Genomic DNA, 21380 nt, shown 5'->3' with positions numbered 1-21380 from the left:
TCAGATGCTGTTTAGACGGTGCGGACCTCCCACTCGCACCACCAAATATGATGAATCATTAGGATGGAGGGAAGGAGAAAGGATGAATGGGAACCAGGGAGCGGACAATAGGGCCCGAGTACATTGTGTCTCAGTTCAACAACCGAAATCCTTAGTCATTAAAAGCCCTATGCACACATTCTCTTCCGAGCTCTTAGATCTTGTTTTCTCTCCAACCAAAGTGGCCCTCTGTGTTTGATATCAGGATGTGGACATCCATTCCCTCAGTGGAGTCTGTAATTGGGGAGTCAGTGTTGAAGTGCTCCCCGGTGGCTAGTCCACTAGCAGGCCATCTGATGCCCAGGGCAAACATTTTCCTTAGCAATTCATCTGGGAGACTAATACCGTGCAGAATAACCCAAGGAAGTTGAAGTTTATTTTGAAAGAGACACATATTAAACTCCACAGATGAAAGGGGGGGGGGATATATATTTTTCTGAGTTTGTGCTGAGGTGCGGGTTTAAAGAGAGAAAACCACATTATATGCTAGTACCTTCTAGAAAAGCCTAGGGCTAAGCACTTTATTTTAAAAGCGCAGAAACCTGTGTACTGCCAGCCTTCACAACCAGTTTGCCAAGTGGAATCGTGAAGTCAATTTGAAATTAGTCCAAAATAAATGTCATCAAAATCCAGATTGCAGCTTTAAAACCCTTAAAGGTCTCAAAGATGTGCAATCCCATCGAGTCAGTAAACTACTTTGACATTTTTCATTGTAATGATTTGTAATCGCATGGCAGCAGAGAAGAATAGAGCATCTACACCTTTGGTTAAAATGTAGCCTAGACTTCTTCCTTTAAGGGGATAGTTAGCCACAAATGAAAATTCTGTCATCATTTACTCAATCTCATGATTGCTTGTTGCATTTCTGTCTTCTGTGGAGCACACTGAAAAGTCTGACGGCGGTTTAGTGGCATTTATAAAAAAAAAAAAAAATCTAAGATTACGAAACTAAAGTTGTAATATTTTTAAAGTAAAGTCTAAATATTTCGAGAATAAAGTTTAAATATTTTGACAATAAAATAAAAAATTTGAGACTCAAGTCACAGGGTTTCGGGACTCAATTAGAAGGGTTTCGGGACTCAAGTCGAAGTTTTATAGATATTTTGTGAGTGTGTCCTATCTTATTGCGCATGTAAATGGCCCGGATTGGGAGCAACGGGGATATATTCCAATTTCTCAGCTTTCAAAATCTGTCAGTTTTATAGTGAAATACAAACAATATGTCTATTACAATGTTTTTTACGCTTTTTAATGTGGCGTAACAGATCGCTGTATTCGCCTAAGTTTAAGCGGAATGTGAATCAGTCATCTTTCTGATTACAGTGAGTATTTTTTTTTTAATTCCTTCTGCTGTTCCTTCCCGTTTTTATCGTGCTATAATCTTAAAATAATGAGGAAAAACACATTTATAATTTGTATTTCGTGAAACTGACAGAATTTGAAAGTTGAGCTGTTATATTGAAAGCAACAAAGCACAAAATTATTGCGATTACTGGGTGGCTGGTGCACTTCAAATAAGAAATGAAAGACGTCAAATATTATTTTCAAACATTTACTATATTATACCTTGAATAAAACGGCTTGTGAGTAGTCAGTTATATACCTTAAAGACAACAATGTGATTTATGTTAACAACTTGGAGTCCACTTGTTTTATTGTTGTTGTTTTTAAGTACATGTGAGGAATGAAGATTGGACACTGTAGACGTTTTTGTGGAGTATGTGGTGGAATTTTCACATAGAAAACAGTATAATTTAATGAAATGTCTTGTTGTAATCTAAAAGTCAATTGATTCACATGAATACAGTAATCTGTCCTGCCACGTTTTGAGATTTTGAAAGCTGAGACTTTGTTGTATATTAAAAGTACCAAAAGCACAAAGCTTATTGCTATCATTGGGTGGCTGGCGCACTACAAATAGGCCAAAACAAACAATTTTAAATATTGTTGAATGATTTAGTTTTGGACTTTATTTACTTTCCTTGTACAGACAAAATTATTCTTCAGAATGTCTTTTGTTAGTTGTGGCTAATGCTTTCACAGTTAGACTGTGTTGAGGCCAAAGTCTGCTCCTCTAGTGTAAGATTAGTACATAATCATTAAAGGGGTTTTGCTGGACCGCTTTCAGTGAGTGTGCGTGTGGGCTTTATGTATCTCAGGGTTCGATGGGTAATGATGATTTGGCTCATTATGAATCATAACGTGAACCAGGGGAAAAACTTGCCCAGAAACGACACGCAGGAGAAGACCTGGGCAGACGGCCATGTTTCTCAGGGACTGACCGCCTTGGCTCGTGCTTGCCACACGCATATGCTAAGATTTAGTTTTATTTTCTGCTCTTATGAGTACAGAGAGATACTGAGCTATTTAATTTTTGTAATTTATTGGCGATCTTGTCACTTACAGACACAATTTATCTTATTTATTTTTTGGGACGTTCAGTTAAAGAATATGGCAGTGAGGAAGGTGGGGGCATGTCCCAGATATTTGCTCCACAAAAAGCTCAACACCTGATACATTAAATGAGCTCCCATAGGACTCAAGCAGTGGAATCAGATGTGCAGCATGCAGCAAGAACTCATGCACACACTGGCGTCCTTGAGGACTGGCCCTTTCCTCCACGTTCTGAGGAACTGTGCATTCTCTCGTTGTGGAAAAACTCACAGCTCTCACATTTTGGGATTACTATTAGACATGTGGTACTGGGGTCAGAGTTGTGTTTTTTTATTCTATTTTGTAAGACAAAATACTGAAGCCCATTTCCGCCACTGAATATAATGTAAACACTTCTCAGAATTGCATGATACAAATTCGCAATTCTGCCTTTTTTTTTGTCAGAATTGTGGGATATAAACTTGCAATTGCGAGCTATAAAGTCAGAATTGAGACACATAAACTCGCAATTCTGAGAAATACAGTCAGAATTGCATAATATAAACTCACAATTCTGACTTTTTTTTTCTCAGAATTGCGTGATATAAAATTGCAATTGCTAAAGTTAGTATTCCAAGACACCAGCAATTCTGAGAAATAAAGTCAGTATTTCGAGATATAAACTCTCAATTCAGACTTTTTTTCTCAGAATTGTGAGTGTGTATTTAGCAATTTACTTTTTTCTTAATTTCTCATTTCACAATTGCAAGTTATTAAATATTAAATTAAAGAATTGTGGTATTCTCACAATTCCGAGAACATATCAGTCTTTTTTCCCCACAGAATTGGACTTTATAACTCGCAATTGCGAGTTTATATCTCACAATTTTGAGAAAAAGAATTGACAAATATAAACTCGCAATTGCAAGAAAAAAGTCTGAATTGTGAGATACAAACTCACATTTGTGAGAAAAAAGTTAGAATGGTGACTTTATAAATTGAGTTTATATCACACAATTCTGACTTAATTTTTCAGAATTGCAAGTTTATATCTCATAATTCTGACTTTATAGTTTGTATCATGCAATTCTGGGAAAAAAGTCTAAATTGTTAAATGGCAATAACATTTTTTTTTTTTTTTTTTTTTTCATTTTTTTTATTCATTGGCGAAAACGGGTTTCCTTAACAAAAAAAATCTTAAAAAGCTAAAATTATTGGTAAATGCTGTGATATTTAGTCATAACCTTTGTTATTATATCTTATTGGAAATAAATACAGTAAAGCAGTTTTGTTTTAACATATTATTGTTTATTATTTTTGTCTACTAAATCTGTGCTTTTTTTAATTTTTTAGATATTTTGCCTTAAATGTGTGAAAAATGTGTGCATTACAGTCCATGCTGTGTACAAAGTATATCTGAAAATTAATTGATTGATTAGGATGTGTAAACTCAAGTTTATTCAAATTTACATGTGAAAAATGTTTTTAATTTAATTAAACTTTTTTTAACAGTAATATTTTATTAATTGTTTTCAATAATGTATGAAACCAACACGACTACAGAGATTGCATTTTTTTTTTTTTTTGATGTGGCCAATATTAATTTTAAGATTTCTCATTTTAATTATTTTCCATCATCGTCATATCTATGCATCAATGGGAGTTAAGGCACCATCATTTCAGAGGCTTTTCTTGGCTCTGAAACTCCATGTTGTGACATTCGGCCATAACACAGTGTTAATTATCACAACCACAGGAAGCTGAACAGGTTGATGGGACATTTTGATGATGACTTTTTTTTTATGCCCTCAGTTGCTCTCCACCCTGATTGGATGGGAGAGGCTCTGGCATTTTAGAGGCATGTGTGACCTGTCCTTTAAATGGATGATCAATTCCCTAAGCATGTCTGACATTTGCTTATGCGCTGCTGTTTTCTGCTTGCATGTAATTATAGACAATATTGCAGAGGACAGAGCAGACAGGAAAAGCAGGGGATGGGCTGTGCTTGCCAAAATCATTATTAGAACAAACAAATCATCTAACAAAGTTTTCAAGTTCAGTCTGTTGATGCTCAGAAGGCTTTAATATAAACTTTAATATCTTCTATTTAACTGTTCTCAATAATATCTCATGCAAGCCAAGCCCAGTGCATACAAAGTTAGAGAATAAACACAGGGTTTTCTTATTTCTCTCATTCTTTCTTCTTTTTGTTGTTTGTTCGTTGGGTTGTTTGTTCATTCTGTCCTTCTTACTTTAATTCTTTGATTCTTTGACTCATTTATTCATTTGTTTGTCTTTCTTTAGTTCTTTTGCTCTTTTAGTTCTTTCTTTCATTTGTTTGTTTGTTATTGGAGGTTTCTGGGTTGACTGAGTCTGTGCGGGCTACGTCTTCTGTAATGATTGAAAAGACCTGAGGTGCGTTCCATTCGACCGTAAGTGGACTGCGAAGTGGACTTCACAGTATTCCGCCATCTTAGATGAGATTCCAAACCGAAGGGAGCGAACATGTTCAGTTCGAAGGGCACTGCGAACGGCATAGGGAATAAGGGAACATCGGTACATCACTTCACAGGAAGTGGACGGGGAAAATTACCCAACTGTCATTGCGCACCGCGTCACCAATTAGGATGGAGCAGAGCCGTTAAAGTTTTTTAAAGGTTCTGCAATGGAGCGGTTGCAATAAATGTTGTTATTATTATACAAATTAGAGTGTTTATGAATGGTTATGGCGATTCATGTTACATTTGCATATTGTATTGTATGAATGAAAGTAAAACCGGCAAGGTGAGGCTCTATCATGTTTTATTTTGTTTTATTTAACATTACCACAAGATACTTAAATATATCTTGCGTGTTGGAAAGAAAGTGCGCAAGATAAGACCACTACAATCTATTAACCGTCTAAACATATACATTTTGACTATATTTATTATATACATAAGTTTATATGTATTTTATATGTATTTAAATTTGAAAGTAAAATAAATTACAATATTTATTTATGTTATATCATAAAATGCGTGACCCTGCCGTTGATTTGCTTTGATGACGTTCCAGGGCATTCCAAATGAGCAATTATTGTCAGCGAAGTCCACTTCAACGGATATACCGTGCTAAGGGAGTAGGGAGCAGTGAACACTGCGTAGGGACCCTGTCGATCGGAACGCACCTCTGGTCTAGACCACTAAAGTTCATTGAGAGTATGGTAGCGCTAGCTTGATACTTACAGAGCCAGGCTTATTAGCGCACAGGTTGCTGGTTTGAACCCACTAGGGACCTAGAAGTTGCTGATGTTACGTCGATTACTATTTTGCCCTTGAGCATGGCGCTTAACCCTGAATGTTTCAGTGGGACTGTCTCATCAATTAGCGTACTGTAAATCACTTTGTATGAAACTGTCCGCTAAATGACACCACTAACTAATGAGAATCAGGTTCGCAGCACCTTAAGGGGAGTGATAGCTACAATTACCTAAGGAAACTTAGCTTCATGGTTTATTAATGTCATAACCTGCACAGAGTTGATCTAATTGGCCTGTTGTCAGGCTCGGAGGGCTCAGCACTAAGCAGACAGGTCGATCCGTGACCCAGGGCATGCTCCAGGATGTTTACCTTCGCTCCTGTGATTCCTGACAGAAGACGCCACCAGGTGATTGGAGCTTCTGCTGAGAGATCATGACTTGGCTGCCTAATGTGAGACTCTCGTTGTTTGATGTTGCCGCTGCGAGCCATATTCACGTGTAAAGATTTGTTTGGATAATGCGGGTTTCAAAGAGCCGGCTTGATCCTGAGCGAGCATCCCCTTTATCCAAGACTTTTCATCTTTTGTTGTCTCTGGGATTTTTAGTGTTATTTTTTATTAATGTGTAACAAAAGTAACAGGTAACAAAAGTACACTACTCAGAACACGCTCATTATATATGCAGGGCTCTATATTGCGCCCATTTTAGTCACATTTGCGACTGAAAACTGTGTGCAACTATTCTCAATTTCTACATATTTTTGCAACATTAAGTAATGTATCATGGGCATATCTCACAAATCCTTTCTTAAATTTTAGCCTAGAAAGAGTCTAAATAAGCGATTCGTTGAGCAGTATAGAGAGCTTTGTTGATTATAATGGAACTTTGTGAGATCGTGATGAACTAAGATGAGTGACAGTTAATATTAAGTGACTTACCTTGTCTGACTATAACACTATTGCCTGATTTTTTAATTTCATAATCAAAAATGGTCTGAAACAAGTCACAACTGAGCCGCTGCCATCTCCATTCAAACACAGTGATTCGTTTATGAATGAACATGCTTTTTTAAACAAATCTAGTGAGTCAATGATTCAATTTCTGATTCATAAAGACCGTCACTTGCTTTATTCCTGAATGAATCAGCCGTTGCAACGAATCAAATGAATGATATGATTCAGAAATTAAATCGGTGACTTGCCAGCCTACTGGCAGGTTTAGTTTAATTGTTTAAAGTATCTTTTTAGTTAAGTCATTTAATATTTCTGTATTCAAAGTATATATTTAAAACATTAATCTCAGCATTAATTTGAGTTGGATTGCACTCATGCCACCTCTGAGCCTCATTAAACATCTGAAAATACACCTACAAGCCACTTTTGTGTTCTTCTGTGCCACCTTTGTAATACAGATACATTTTGTTAATACTGATTTCATTTGATTCATAACTTATTCTTATTCTACTTGTTCTGAATCTTAAAAAGCTTTGAAAAATCTGAAAAGATGACATAAAAAGCAAAATTCCTCTTTAAAGCACTAAGAAGTCAAATATCATCTTGTAATGGAATCTGATTTTTAGATTTTTGATTAGAAGATGCTCCTAAAATTTTGACTGTGCTCCTAAATTTAAGTTAGGTGCACAAGTGCTCCTAAAAAGAAAAGTAAGCATGGAGCCCTGATATATAGTAGCCCAAAGTGATAAAAGAAATCTTCGGGTCTCATTATTTTTTAAAACAACATCTAAACAGCCAGAATCTCTTTTGAAACCTCAAATATAATTGTGTGCGGGTTGATATTTTGCTTCGGATTCAGCTATTGAGTGGAAGGGAAGCAAAAAAGCCAATGTTTGCTTCCCTCAAGTCACAAAAAGCAGTCACCATGGTGATAAAGGGAGAACTATAAAGGAAGGACAGGATAGTAAAGAGAGAACAAGAGATGGGCGGAGAGTCTTTCAGTGGAAGCAGCTGTATCTCTTGTATGTGATGATTAAGACCTCCGTCTCCTGTGGAGGGGACAGTCAGGGCAGCAGCCCACAGGCCCAGTGCACCATGGGTAGGATAAGGAGGGCCGATCCTGTGGTGTAATGACCTGCTGCCGCTGACCATGGCGGTCTCCCGCTGGTCGTGTTTGTGTCCAGGCTGCAAGAATCAACAATTCCTGGTAAGAAAATAAAAATGTATATGTAGTGAAGAGATTGTGTTCAAGAAAAGCTGAATCATTTGCACAGAAAGAGAGAGAGACTTCTAACAGATGTATGTAAAGGCAGCTGAATGGACATAGTTCACTGTGGGGCGAGTTGTCTGAAGTTAGAATCAGAATGCTGCAAAAACAACAAAAAGCATTTTGCTCTGCCCTTCCTCTCTTTTTGACTAGTCTAAGCTCCTCTCATCCTCTCTGTGTGTATGTCCTGTTGGTTGTACTTTCAAAGCGGGCAACACAATCCCTTAGGTCTTAAATATATTTTGATCTCCCCTTGTGGAAGAAAAACACCACAGAAGCTGCAGATTGTACATGGGAAATAAAACACACACGACCACATAAACTGCACTGCCCAACATGCACTAAAGGTGGAATGTTAACACTTTCGAAATGTAAGAATTAAATGTACACCGCTGTTCAAAAGTTTGGGAGCAGTAAGATTTTAAATGTTTTTTTTTTTATGTCTCATGCTCATCAACGCTGTATTTATTTTATCAGGAATACAGAAAAAACAGTAATATTGTTAAATATTATTGCAATTTCTAATATTGGTTTCCTATCATAATATACACATAATTTATTTCTGTGACGCAGTGCTGAATTTTCATCAGCCATTACTCCAGTCTTCAGTGTCACATGATCCTTCAGAAATCATTCTTATATGCAGATTTTATTATTATTATTATTTTTTTTATCAATGTTGAAACTTTATTATATTATTTTTTTGGAACCTGTGATATTTTTTTAATGAATAAAAAGTTAAAAAGGAAGCATTTATTCAAAATATAAATATTTTCTAACAATATAAGTTTTTACTATCACTTTATGTTAGGGCTGGGCAATTTGGCTTAGAATCAAAATCTCGATTAATTGAACATTTTAACCCGATTACGATTAATGAACGATTATTTTATTTATTAATAAAATTATATTTAATTATATTTATATAATATTTATATAATATTTATTTTTTTGCCCTAATAGTTCACTGACAAGTTTTGTACAGTAAATATGTTCACATATTACAAGCGAGAGATTTTTGGATGAAGGGTGCATTACTTGATTTTAAAATAATTGAAGGAAACACACTATCTACTATCTATGATTATTAATTGAACATCAGTGTTGAACAACTGAAATTAAAGCACGCATTGCTTAAAACGAAAAGTCACATTTTTCTTAAATTAGTGAAAATAAATAACTTGCACTATTGGAAACAAAATAAATAATTTTCAATGTTTTTCATATTAAAAGTAGAAAATAAGCAGTATCTCCTCTAAATAAAATTACCCTTGTATATCCTGTAAATACTTTTTACTGTATAAATACTGTTTAAGCTCTCCATCGACATGTCGGAGGAATAACGGAACGGAGCGCTAGTGTTTTTTAAAGGGAAAGTAATTGAAATAATCGTCCTGGAAAAATTTGAACGATTATAGGTTCTGAATGTCGATTTCGATTATTTTTCGATTAATCGCCCAGCCCTACTTTATGTCCATTTAACACATCCTTGCTGAACAAAAGTATTAATTCTATCAAAAAAAAAGTTTGAATAGTAGTGTATATTGCACCACAAAAAAATCTATTTTGAATAAACATTTAGCAAATCTATTTCAAATATTAAGCAGAGTTTCTAACATTGATTATAAATCAGTGTATTAGAATAATTTCTGAAGGATCATATGACACTGCAGACTGGAGTAAAGATGCTGAAAATTTAGCTTTGCTTCAGAGGAACAAATTACATTTTAAAATATATTAAAATGGTAAACTGTCATTTTAAATTGCACAATTACTTTTTAACTTGATAAGCATATGAAACTTCTTAAAAACATTTAAATTTGTTTTCTTACTGATGCCAAACTTTTGAGCAGCATTGTATATGAATTGTGAGTAGGCCTGCAAAACGATTAGTTGTAATTAATCGATTCAAAATAAAAGTTTGTTTACATACTATATGTATGTACTGTGTATATTTATTATGTATATATAAATACACACATACATGTATATATTAAGGAAAAGCATGTTAGATTTATATTTAAATGTTGACTGTATTTGATGTATTGTAACATCAGTCACAGTTTATGCTGCTTTAAGGGCTCAATTTTGCTATTGACTTTGATTTTGAAATATTAGTATCATATTTTCCTTAAGTTAATTTAACTGAGCACCACTACTAACCGTGTTCTTGCAAACATATGTTCAATACCTGTATATCGCCCAGCTCTAATGCGCAAGATAACTTGGAAATGTAAAAATGTGTGGAAGCACACAAAAGCAATTTTTACCTGCCGCATCTTCAGAGAGTGGAAATCAGAAAGATAAATCGCACATAATCAATTTCCTCATTAACACACAGTGCCTTTGAGAACCTCAAACAATGAAAAATTGGAAGGGCGTAAATGTTTTCTTATCATGATTTGTGTCATATCTGGAAAAAAATAAACATGGCCTACTGGCTCAAAAGTAGAAGAAAAAAATATCAGCCTCTGTTAGATATTTATGTCAGAGGATATTAAATGGAATGAAGGCGGCTTGGTTCTTGTTCTTGTTGTACTTGTTGTTCTTCTAGCATTAAGAGGAAGAGGTAAAACAAGTCTAACATTAGAATAAGGATGCTGACTAACTGTTCATTTTGTACTTGGCAATATTTATTTGCCTTGATTTTTCAATTTTGTCTTATTGTTTTAGTATGAGTTTTGCCAACTAATTTCTAGTAATTGCAGTTTTGTTAAGTCAGTAATTAAACAGTTGTTTGTTTGTCAATGCTAGGAGCTTTTAATCTCGAATCTGGCAAGCGGCAGATACTCGTTTTGGCATGTTTATTAGCCGGCTTCTCAAAGTAAAAACCTTTCAAACTAATAAAAGTAGTTTGAAGGTGATGATCAATATTTAGTAATCTGTAGATGAGGGTAATAATTATTTGCAAGTCAGAAATATTTTCTTTTCAATGCATAATTAGCACATATTCTCTTTTAAGGCAAATCACTTTCTCTGCAGCCATGCAATTAATAATGCAATTAAAACACCAAATGTGTCAAATGGGACTCAAAATGTTAGCGACCATCTAATATTTTTTTCTCTCTCTGTTTTTCTCTGACAGGGTAGTTTGAGGAGCAGCAGCCAGATCTCTCCTCAAGAGTTTCTGAGTGAGCTGAAAGGAGGTGCCACCGATGAGAGACTATTTGCTTGTTTGGACTCCCTCAGAGTGTCGCTCACCAGCAACCCAGTCAGGTACTCACTTTTTACAATATTAAAGGGATAGTTCATCCAAAAAAGTTTTCTTGTAGTTTCATAAAATTATGGTTAAACAGGGTTTGAATGTAACTTTTTTACTTGGTAGCACTTCAAAAAGTTAGAAGCACCAAAAATTTTATGGGAGCACCAAATTAATATTAAGGAGCGCCACAACTGCCAATTGAGCAGAACAGCCAGCACTTGTCTCATGGCCGATTCTGAAAGCCTTTTTTAAATATTTATGTTACGCCTTAAGCAAGGGACAAGAATGAATGAAAATGTAAAAAAGTACATGAACAAGGTGTTTATTTTCTCTATTACAGGCAACCACTGCATTTTTAAACAATCTACATAATGAATAACAAAAAATAAATGACGTTTTTTTCTTAGTCGTATTAAGTGCATTAGTGTTGGGCGATATGCACAATTTTCATATCGTCCTATCGTCAGCCCGTGAGATCGCCGATACACGATACTATTGTGCTAATTTATTTAATGATCTGTAAATATGTCAATATGTAATAAATTCCTTATTCGTTTTGTAAGGGTAGTGCATGTGACTTAAGTTGTGCGTGTACAGAGCGCTGACGGTAGTTCTGTTGGATAGGTTTAAGTTTACTTTCGGTTTCATTCTCTGCTATCTTCAGGGAGCGGTAAATGTGCGTGCGTGAATGTAAATGAATGTATCTTTCTTTACCCATCATATTGCGATAATGTTACCGCTGTATGTCTGATCTTTGTCATCAGTACATGTTATAGTTCAATTCATATTGATTGTGGAGAAACGGTGCCGTGTAATTCACGTGCATATGTTTAGCGCCATTTTATCGCATCGTGATTGTAGTTAACGCATACAGATGTTACTGAGGTGAATGTTTATGTTTACTATATACAGACAGATTCTCATATATCGTATTTAATTCAGCCTAAACCACATTTTACTACCTCTGTTATCCTAATGACTGTCTACACTTAATCTATGTACACTGTATAATGAATAAATCTCTTACCCTTTTTCACTGCACGTTTATACCGCGGCAAGTTTCTGAGGCATCCTAGAACCGACTCTCAGCGCTGCATCGCTAAAGTTAGGTGCCTTTTTGACGCATAATAATAATAATAATAATAATCGGCTTACTATCGTCAAAGGCATCAGCAACAGGCGATATCTCTGACTATCGTCGATACACGATACTATCGTCTATCGGCACAACCCTAAAGTGCATACAATAAATGCACCCATAATCAAAGTAGGCTACTCTCTCAATATTCAAAGTGCAAATAGAGACCGAATTTTCAAGCATTAAACAGAGCTATAGACAACTACACAACCTATTCTGCCCTACAAAGGCAAAGTGCAGTAACTATGCCAACACTGAAACTGAGAAAAATGCCTTTAAAGTTTTTACACCATATATGGTATTAGTTTGGATTTTGTAGTTACTGCGATTTTGACACTCTCATTTCTCTGAAACAGGACAAAATTGAACCAGGAGACTTTGCCACAAGACAAAACGGTTGTCACAAAGCCCATTTTAAGCCTTAACTCAATTTTGACCAAATGTGTAGTTACTGCGCTTTGCCTTTGGAGGGCAGTATTATAGCCTACATACTAATAACAGCCTAGATATGTTATGTAGCCTAATTTGCGCACATTGGGGAGTCGCTCTCTAAATGTGGGGTATTATTTCGCTTTAGAACACGTGCACATTTTACTTTTGGTTTTGTTTTAACGATCGCACAAAAGTCTTGGTGGCATTAATTTAACAAAAAAATTGAAAGTGGGGGGACACAAATGGGATTTTGAAAAGTGTGTCCCCAGTGAAAATTACGCCCCCGCGTAAGTGGAACTCTGCCACTTTTATCTTTGATGTGAATGTATGCCGCATTGTACCGTATATTGAGATGGAGGCGCCAGAATTGCATCTGACAGAATGTGTGCTGTTGCACGAAATATAGTATACTTCTTCAAATGCATATTGTGGAGACATTTTAAATGTCCACAATCAAAATTTGTCTTATCACCCACCCCTATTTGCGCAGTGTCAGTGACAGGGAGTGATTGACAGCTAATATCTAAAATCTGCATTAAAGTTAAGAATGTAAAGATCAAGTTTAATTAGTTATGTAATGTTGGAAAGAATGGCGAAGCTGTCTCTGTATCAGCTCACAGCAGTCACTATGCAGTAGCTTGGCTAGCAAAAGTTTTGTAAAGAAATGAAAACAAGTTGCACCCAAGCAGCAACCTCCCTCTCTCAATATTGAAACCAACACGGAAGTGACTTAAACTGCAATTCATCGACTGGCCGCTAGAGACTGTCTGCAAAAGGGAGTCAATCCCCATGTTAAAATGGCCAACTTTACAGCAAAAAAATGTTTACAGCCTGTTTACAAAATGTGGTTTTGGTCTATATAGCCAATTTCACCCTTCATGTCAACTGTGAGAGGGGTGAATTTTTATTTTATTTTTTATAACTCATCCGTTTAAGTTATACTAAGCCTTAAAGTTCTGCATAATTAAGGGGTGGCCACTTGAGCTTCAAAATTGCTCTTCAGAAACCTATGGGTGACGTCACGGACACTACGTTCCTATTTTTTTACAGTCTGTGGTTGCACCACAACAATTTCTTGGACTCTCATATATGCTCCCAAATATATTTTGAGGTCATGCAGATCAAGTTTTGGGAACATATGTAACCATAACAGTCGCAATTTTGAACCCTGTTAAACGGCTGATGTCACATGGACTATTTTGTCAATGTGCTCATACGTCGTTGTCTGAGGAGGGTCAGAAAGCTCTTGGATTTTATCAAAAATATCTTAATTTGTGTTTCAAAGATGAAAAAAGGTCTTACAGGTTTGCAGTGACATGAGGGTGAGTAATTAATGATGGAACTATCACTTTAAATTTCATATATGATATTAGTTGTGCTTTTAAGCTCTAAAATGTTCTGTTTCTCTCTGATTCATGTAATTTAGTAGGATATTTCTGCGTTTTTGTTCTTCTCTAAAAACCTGCTCAGGTTACACAAACACTTTTCTTCTGGAAGGCATCTGCAAACTCTTACTCACATTTCAAAATTGTTAAGCCAGCTTGATATATTGTAACTCGCTGAATACTTAAACACTGAACAACCCAGCCTAGCCACCTACCACATCTGACCTCCGACACTTGCCCGTCGGTGTGTAACTCAGCGGCGTGCCCTGCGATTTCAGACTAGAGCAGCATAACATGCTGGCATTCATTAATATGTATTACCGATTGCCACGTTGCCCCAGGTTTTCCCTCCTACCTCTTAATTGTTTGATGCCGTTTGCGATGAGCTCTCCTGCTGTTTGCCTGCATTTGTACCGCAAACATGACAGAGAGGCCTCTCCAGGAGGGTGAAGATGATAAACAATTTTTTTTGAATAGACTTTACTTTTTTCCTTTTTTGTGACCATTAAAACTACCCTATTTTAACAACGTAGTTTTGAGTGCAGTTCACAAAGAAACTCATGCTGCGGGCTATAGTTGTAAATGTACAATGACAGGAGAAAAAGGCTGATAAGAGACGAAATGCACATATTTTATTCTCATGGTGTTGTGACTGTTGATGTCATTCTGTTGTCCTTGGATAAATTTTTTATTTTGTTTTATTGTGGCTTTTATAGTTTTCAGAGTCAGCTTTTTATTCATATTTCAAAAACTGTAAAGAATACATTGAAGCCTGCACTTTTCAAGTGACTAAACAAAGTTTTTCTAGCTGTGCGATGCTAGGGGGTCCAGAATCATTTGCTTTGTAATCCGAGCACAGACTTATAACAAGACATTGTTTAATTCATCTGAGAACCTGACCTAAGAAGCACCATGAGTGCGTTGCTTTAGGACACTCATTTTGTCCACTGTCCTTTTCATCTGAAACATCTTCCTAATTCCAATCACAAAAAAATCCAGTGGATAAGTGGGTTAGAGAGCCCAGTGTGTACGTGCAGATAAAGTTATTACAGGTGGTTAAAGTTAATTTGACAGAGCGCACTAAGCAGTGTGTCCAATTTCAAAGACTATGGACGGAAAAATAAACCTCATCTGTGATGATGAAGAAGGAGAGAGAGGGAAAGTCGAGAGCACGTTCGAGCAGGAGAGTCTGTGTTAAACTGTTTTCATCAGCGCTGCATTCTTTATTGGCATAATTCATGAAATGTCATGATTTCTATTAGCACCCAAACGTCGTTCTGGCACATGCAGCTGTTCGTTATGGCCGTGAACGTCACGGGCGGAATGATCCACAATCGGAGAGCAATGGCTGACCTTGCGTGGAGAGTGTAGCCTGAACATTACTCACACCTGGCGCCTTATCATTTGTTCCTGCGCAAGGTTAAAACTTCTCCAAACAATTCAATCTTTTTTTAATTTGTGTTTTTGTCATCGTCTGGCTACAGTATGACACAAAGTTGTTTTATTTGGCTACGCTGATGAAAACCTGCAGTGTTGTATTTTTATAGGTCACTGTCGTGGGATGAATAAAGCTAAGATAAGAATAGGAAACAAAGATTTTAGAAGATGTTGATTCATTGCTAAAAAGGTCCATTGAGTGCGAATGCTCACTCAAGTGGAAATGCACAACACTTAGACACTAACAGGGTTTTGTTCAGGTTTTTTGTTCGGTGGTATAAGGTTCCAAGATATAATCGATTTAGATTAGTATTCAAATTAGTATTCTTTTGTACACCAAGCTGTATTAGAGCTGAATAAAATTAAATCTGATCCAGAGCTTCGTAAGCTTTTCTTGTGACTGTAAAGTAGGGTTGGTTACCAAACTCTGTACTTAAGGGTAGGGTAGAACGGGACTAAGGCACTCCGAGGTAAAAGTCGCCTTTGATATTATTTTCCTCTAAACCACAAGATGGCAGAAAAACGTGGCGTAGCACTTTCCAAAACATCCGTTTTTCAAGATACACGTGCAAATTTGTCTGATCTTTGACACGATCGCAGGCGATTCTGTGCGTACTTGATCTAATATTTGATGCTTTTTTTAAATGTTGTTTATTGTAGCAAATGAGAATTGCTAAAATTGTTCAATATATCTTGAAACAAAGGTCTTTTAATGATTTTCAGTTTTGTTTAGGATAATTAAAACAGCAGTTTTTAAATAATGAAAGAATATGTAAAAGTATGGTATTTGGGGTAAAAAGCGCCCCTGCTGTTGGAGCTAAAGGCACAATAATTAACTTGATAATTAATAGAAGGTTGACTTTTCCATTTGTTGACATGACATTGTTAGATTCAGATGGTAAATATCAATTATTATGTTGGGTGTTCCTCTTTTAATTATATATAATAAAATATAATTTGTTGTTACTACTGTAAATCTATTTTAAATTATTATGGAATCTTTAAATTTAAAATGAATTTGTTTTTGTATTTTAAAATGTGTTTCATAGTTTAATGACAGTATATTTGTTGAATTTATTTGGCAAAATAAGCAGAAATTAGTACAAACTTTACTAAAGTGATTATTTTGAACAAGTATTAACTTATACATTCTAAAAAAAACCATTATTTTAGCTAAAGTATTTGTATCAATACTGTGTGCTATTTACCCCATGCTGGTGAGCCTTTTACCCCATGTTTGGGTTAAAAGGCCTCCTTGCCACCTCATACATTTATGAGATTTTTAAACAAAATAAACGACTTGAATGATTTATTTTCACACAAAATCTATTGCTCCATAAATAATAATACATACATATAATACAAACATATGTATTTTTCTGCAATCATACACTTTGGGCACAGAGAAAAGCACTTTTTGGTCTTTAGCCCCGTCGTACCCTACTGACCGAATTGCATCAGTGTTATCGAGTACCGATTCACATTACAAAGTGCCAAATTTCGGTATCTGAAAACGCATCTGGGTGCGTACATATATAAATAAAATGTTAACCTAAAATAATTTGTTACCCTGCTGACTTAATTTTTTTTATTTAGTCAACTTGAAATTTTAAGGGTTTAAAGAGCGTAATAATTCTAATAGACAACATGAATGATCCATGTACCTTCATTACCGTAAACTTCTAGCTTTTATACTTTGCAATAAGAAGCAAGAGAGAAGGCAGTGACGATTCCCTAATGAAGAAGGACATATGGTATTTTATCATAACTAGGATCCCCACAGGTCCCTCTCAGCGATTCCCAGTTGGATGTCTGGATGTTGATATTCACATGCAGTCAAGGCTGATATTGGCCCACATTGCAAGTTATTTTACCATTATGTCAGTTTCTTCTTTTCGTCTTTTCCTTAGAGGCTGAGAAAATGGCCTCATTCTAAGATAGTTTGTTGCGTCTTTTTGTTAATTTTGGCCAAGAGATGCACAGTAAATTGGCGACCATATTGGCTTTATATTGTCAAAATTGTTGGCATCAGTCTGTCTGGTGATTTCAAGTTTTTTTTACTCAAATTTTATGCCAGAATTACTAGATTGAAGCTTTAGTTGGAACAATTTAAAAGGGAAATGGGTAACACTGTAAAGAATATATCTGTTTATATTTATGATATCAAACATATTAAGTTGCATTGGCCATAACATACAAACAGTTATCGAATTTCTTGTTTGTAGTAAATAGAGAGCCATCTCTCTGGAGCCCTGAGATGCATCCAACTAAAGACAAAACAAACAGTTTTTTTTCACTTTCTTTTGAATCTTATCAACTGCCTTCCATTTTATAAACCAAAAATTGGACTGATGTGATCGAGAGAAGGTAGCGTTTCATCCCATCAGAGTCAAATTGAGCATTTAACCTGCACCCACAAAGGTGACGATTGTACCTACCAATGTTTGATTCTGTTAGCTGACGTACGAGGTCCCTTATGTCAAGAGAATGAGATGATGTACTCTGGGGAATCCGCTCAGACTTCACGAAGGATAAAAAAACATCACACATGGTGTTTTTAATAAATAAATTCTACTCTTGTTTTCTTCAGAGTTCATCTTGATATCTGGGATTCTTTGTAGCGATGGATTAGACGCATCAATCATAGTGATTTAAGCTGAATGCTGATGACATTTTGATAAATGCTCTTTGTTTTATGTATCATCCTGTTTACTGTTTTACTTTGTCGAGATGAGACAGTTTTATCCTGTTAGACAGCTCTAAGTTTAGTTTTAATTTCATATAGATGTTCTGTTGTCAGTAGGTTGATATGATCACAGTTTTGCAGCAGCAGATATATGTGTGTATGTGTGTGTGGAGTTGGTAATGATGAGCTTGATGAGTTTTGTGATCATGTGGGTGAGGCTGGGCATCCTTTGCTTGGCTGATGTTTGATTTGTACTGTCATTCTCTCTCTCTCCTCCTCACATGGGGCATGAACACCAAGGATATGTAGGGGGTGTAATTTATACCCATACTTCCTCTTCTGCTCAGGCGAGACGTCTGATTGGACGAGTGAGTGATGTTTCCATTACCTGTGCGCTCCATTGTGAGTGACATTGATTTTCACTCCTCTTTCACTCCTTTTTTTGTGTCAGTTCAGGAGTTCATCCTCCCATCACAGCAGAATGCTAAATGATTTTGAAAAGACACCTGTTCTGATTTAGCAGGCCTCATCGCGCTCCACTAACTGTGACTGGTTAAATATTGAACGGGATGACCTAAACAGGGACAGGGCGTAGTGGATGGATGGTAATCTTTTCCTTTCTTGAGGCTACTCCATTAATAGTATTATGATCTTGCCATACAGTACCTGTTGTATCTAACTAAAATAATACCAAACAGAAAACAAATCTCACTTTTTATTGTGAAATATCCACCTTGTTCTTCAATGTGGAATATAAGCCTATGGGCAAGACGTCCAGTTCATTAGCCACTACAGGGAAATAACGAGAAGAATACCAAACTGCGGTAAATGGTAAAACAGTTTGTACTACAAACCAGGGTACTGGGTATTAAAATAATATGGTAAAACACACCTATTTGCAATATCAAGCAACAAAACCAGCTGTTTTGTACAGCTAAAAAAAATAGCTGGATGTGGATGAGACTGGAAGCCAGACGCATAAAATGCCTGTTCTTATGGAAAAAATGAGGTGGATAGATACATTTCCAATATCCATTGTATCTTTAAGGTCCTTGTAAAGCTAGTGAGATGACTTCTAAGGGTGCATTTTAACTGTTATGAACCCTTAAAGTGAGTGATTTGGAATGTTCTTCATAGTTGGCAACTCCATATAAAACAAAAAGGGACTCGCAACTGATTCCAGTAGAACTTAGTTAAGGTATTTTAGTATTTAATTTTTGATGGGAATGATAACAAAGCTGTGAGGGATAGAAGTACATGCGTTCAATGGATTGTTAATCAAAAATATAGACAAAGTAGAGAAACTCCATAAAACAGCTTTGAAAGCTCTGAAAAACACATGATCTAGGACCTTTATACGTGGAGTGCTTTTTAAGCTTTTGCTTGTCTAATATAAAAATAGTTTTATATTAAGCATGAAAATAATTGAGCTGGTAAGCGTATGTACGATTTTCTCAGAATGTTTCAAAGGACGTTTTAAAGACATTCAGTTTAAATTTTTCTAGACCGTTTAATGGTTAAATAAAAAAAATATTAATGAAAAAGCATGTCTAATTAATTACAATTATGAAACTTACACGATTTAACAGCAGCTTATTAAATGTTTACATTTTAAGATCCTATGAAATATGTTTTATTTTTTTTCTCAAATTCAATTTTTTTTTTTTTTTTTTACCAAATTCTGACTTTTCCATTAATTTTCTGGTTTCCATTTTAATGGCTTCATAAAATTTTAAATAACCAAAATGTGTAATTAATTTTATACATTATTTTTTTCCCCCAGAAACTTTATGTATTTATATGTTATTCTGGTAAATATTCCTTAAAAAATGTTTTAATAAAATAAATAAATAAATAAAAATAATAATAATAATTTTAGTAGTAGTATTATCATTACATTAAAGGGGTCATATGATGTTGAAAAGAACATTATCTTGTGTATTTGGTGCAATGCAATGTGTTTAGGTGGTTTGAGGTTCAAAAAATGTTTCCCACATCAAGTACATTATTGTTTCTCGCCTCTGTCCCGCGTTTCAAGTTCATCATTCTGAAAAGCGAGGTGTTTGCTGATTAGCCAGCAAATCTGGTGCATTGTGATTGGCCGAATACCTCAAGCGTGTGAGGGAGACGTTACATTACCACGTTGTGATGCAGTGTCCAGACACGACCAGACAAAAGCAATAAAACCTATTATCCTATTATAAATGAGGGATTTGTTGTATCCAGCACTACTCTACACTGCTCAAAAGTCGAGTTAGAATAGCCAGTAGCAAATTCTTCAAATATGAAAACGTACTTGCAGGCTGTGAGCCAGACACGCCAGAATGTCTTTGCAAAGTTGGAATTGCCCCACTTTATTTACTTTATTCATGTTCACAGCTGCATTGAGACTTTAATATTTGCAACTTTACAGATCTTATATGCACAAACAGCTTGTAGCACTCCAAAGACAAAGGAAAATACGAAAATTGCATCACATGACCCCTTTAAGTAATTTATTTCTGTCACATTTTCTTCAAGTTAAACTGGACTTTTTTTGTATGTGATATGAGGATAGTTTTCCTCAAAAGAAATGGTAAAATGCTCATGAAGTGACACTCATAGCAGTTCTAGTGTTCATGTACTCGTACTCGTATATTGAGGTGGCAGAAGCTGAAAACACATTGAGTGTCACATGCGAAGCAGCATGTCTGTAGTACAGGAAACAGCGTGTCTGCGCTATTCATTCACATAGAGATACAAAACATGCAGGATTCATATATAAACAATATTTTTGCGGCTTAATAGTCATAGGTAGGGGTGTAAATCGGAGCCTTCAAGACGATTCGATACTATACCGATTTCTTAAGCCAACGATTTGATTATTTTCGATACTTCAGAATTCCCTGTGATACGATGCCATTCGATCCGATTCAATACTATATATTTTTACATGATATCTATTAAGTTTCAAACAAATCAACAAAAATAGTAAATAATTTGCCTTTTATTTAGAATACAGAAACAGTATTCTATTCACATAATGTGTATGTTACACTATAGCAGTTGTGCTCAATGCACTGCAAATAGAACAGTTACTGCATCTACAAAGTGCAATCAGATAAATTGTAATAAGAACAAAATAAAGTCTAATGCTTATAGTGCAGGTCTACTATGGCCAATTAGCCTATTCACTGTTTAAAAAAAGTTTCTTTTATACAAAATTGGTTACATTTTGAAAATACAAT

The 21380-nt window shown here is 35.5% G+C and overlaps 1 protein-coding gene across 1 annotated transcript in view; it reads left to right on the top strand.

Moving 5' to 3' along the window:
• Positions 1 to 21380, top strand: part of diaph3 (diaphanous-related formin 3) — a 491335-nt gene that overhangs the window by 65634 nt on the left and 404321 nt on the right. The window contains exon 4 of the mRNA XM_073825458.1: positions 10959 to 11089. Within this exon, the coding sequence (XP_073681559.1) occupies positions 10959 to 11089 (131 nt within the window). The remainder of the gene's footprint in view (positions 1 to 10958; positions 11090 to 21380) is intronic.

Source organism: Garra rufa, chromosome 20, assembly GCF_049309525.1.
Source record: "Garra rufa chromosome 20, GarRuf1.0, whole genome shotgun sequence".
Classification (NCBI taxonomy): Eukaryota; Metazoa; Chordata; class Actinopteri; order Cypriniformes; family Cyprinidae; genus Garra; species Garra rufa.
The sequence above is the reverse complement of the archived record's forward strand: the minus strand, read 5'-3'. Positions and strand labels throughout refer to the sequence as shown.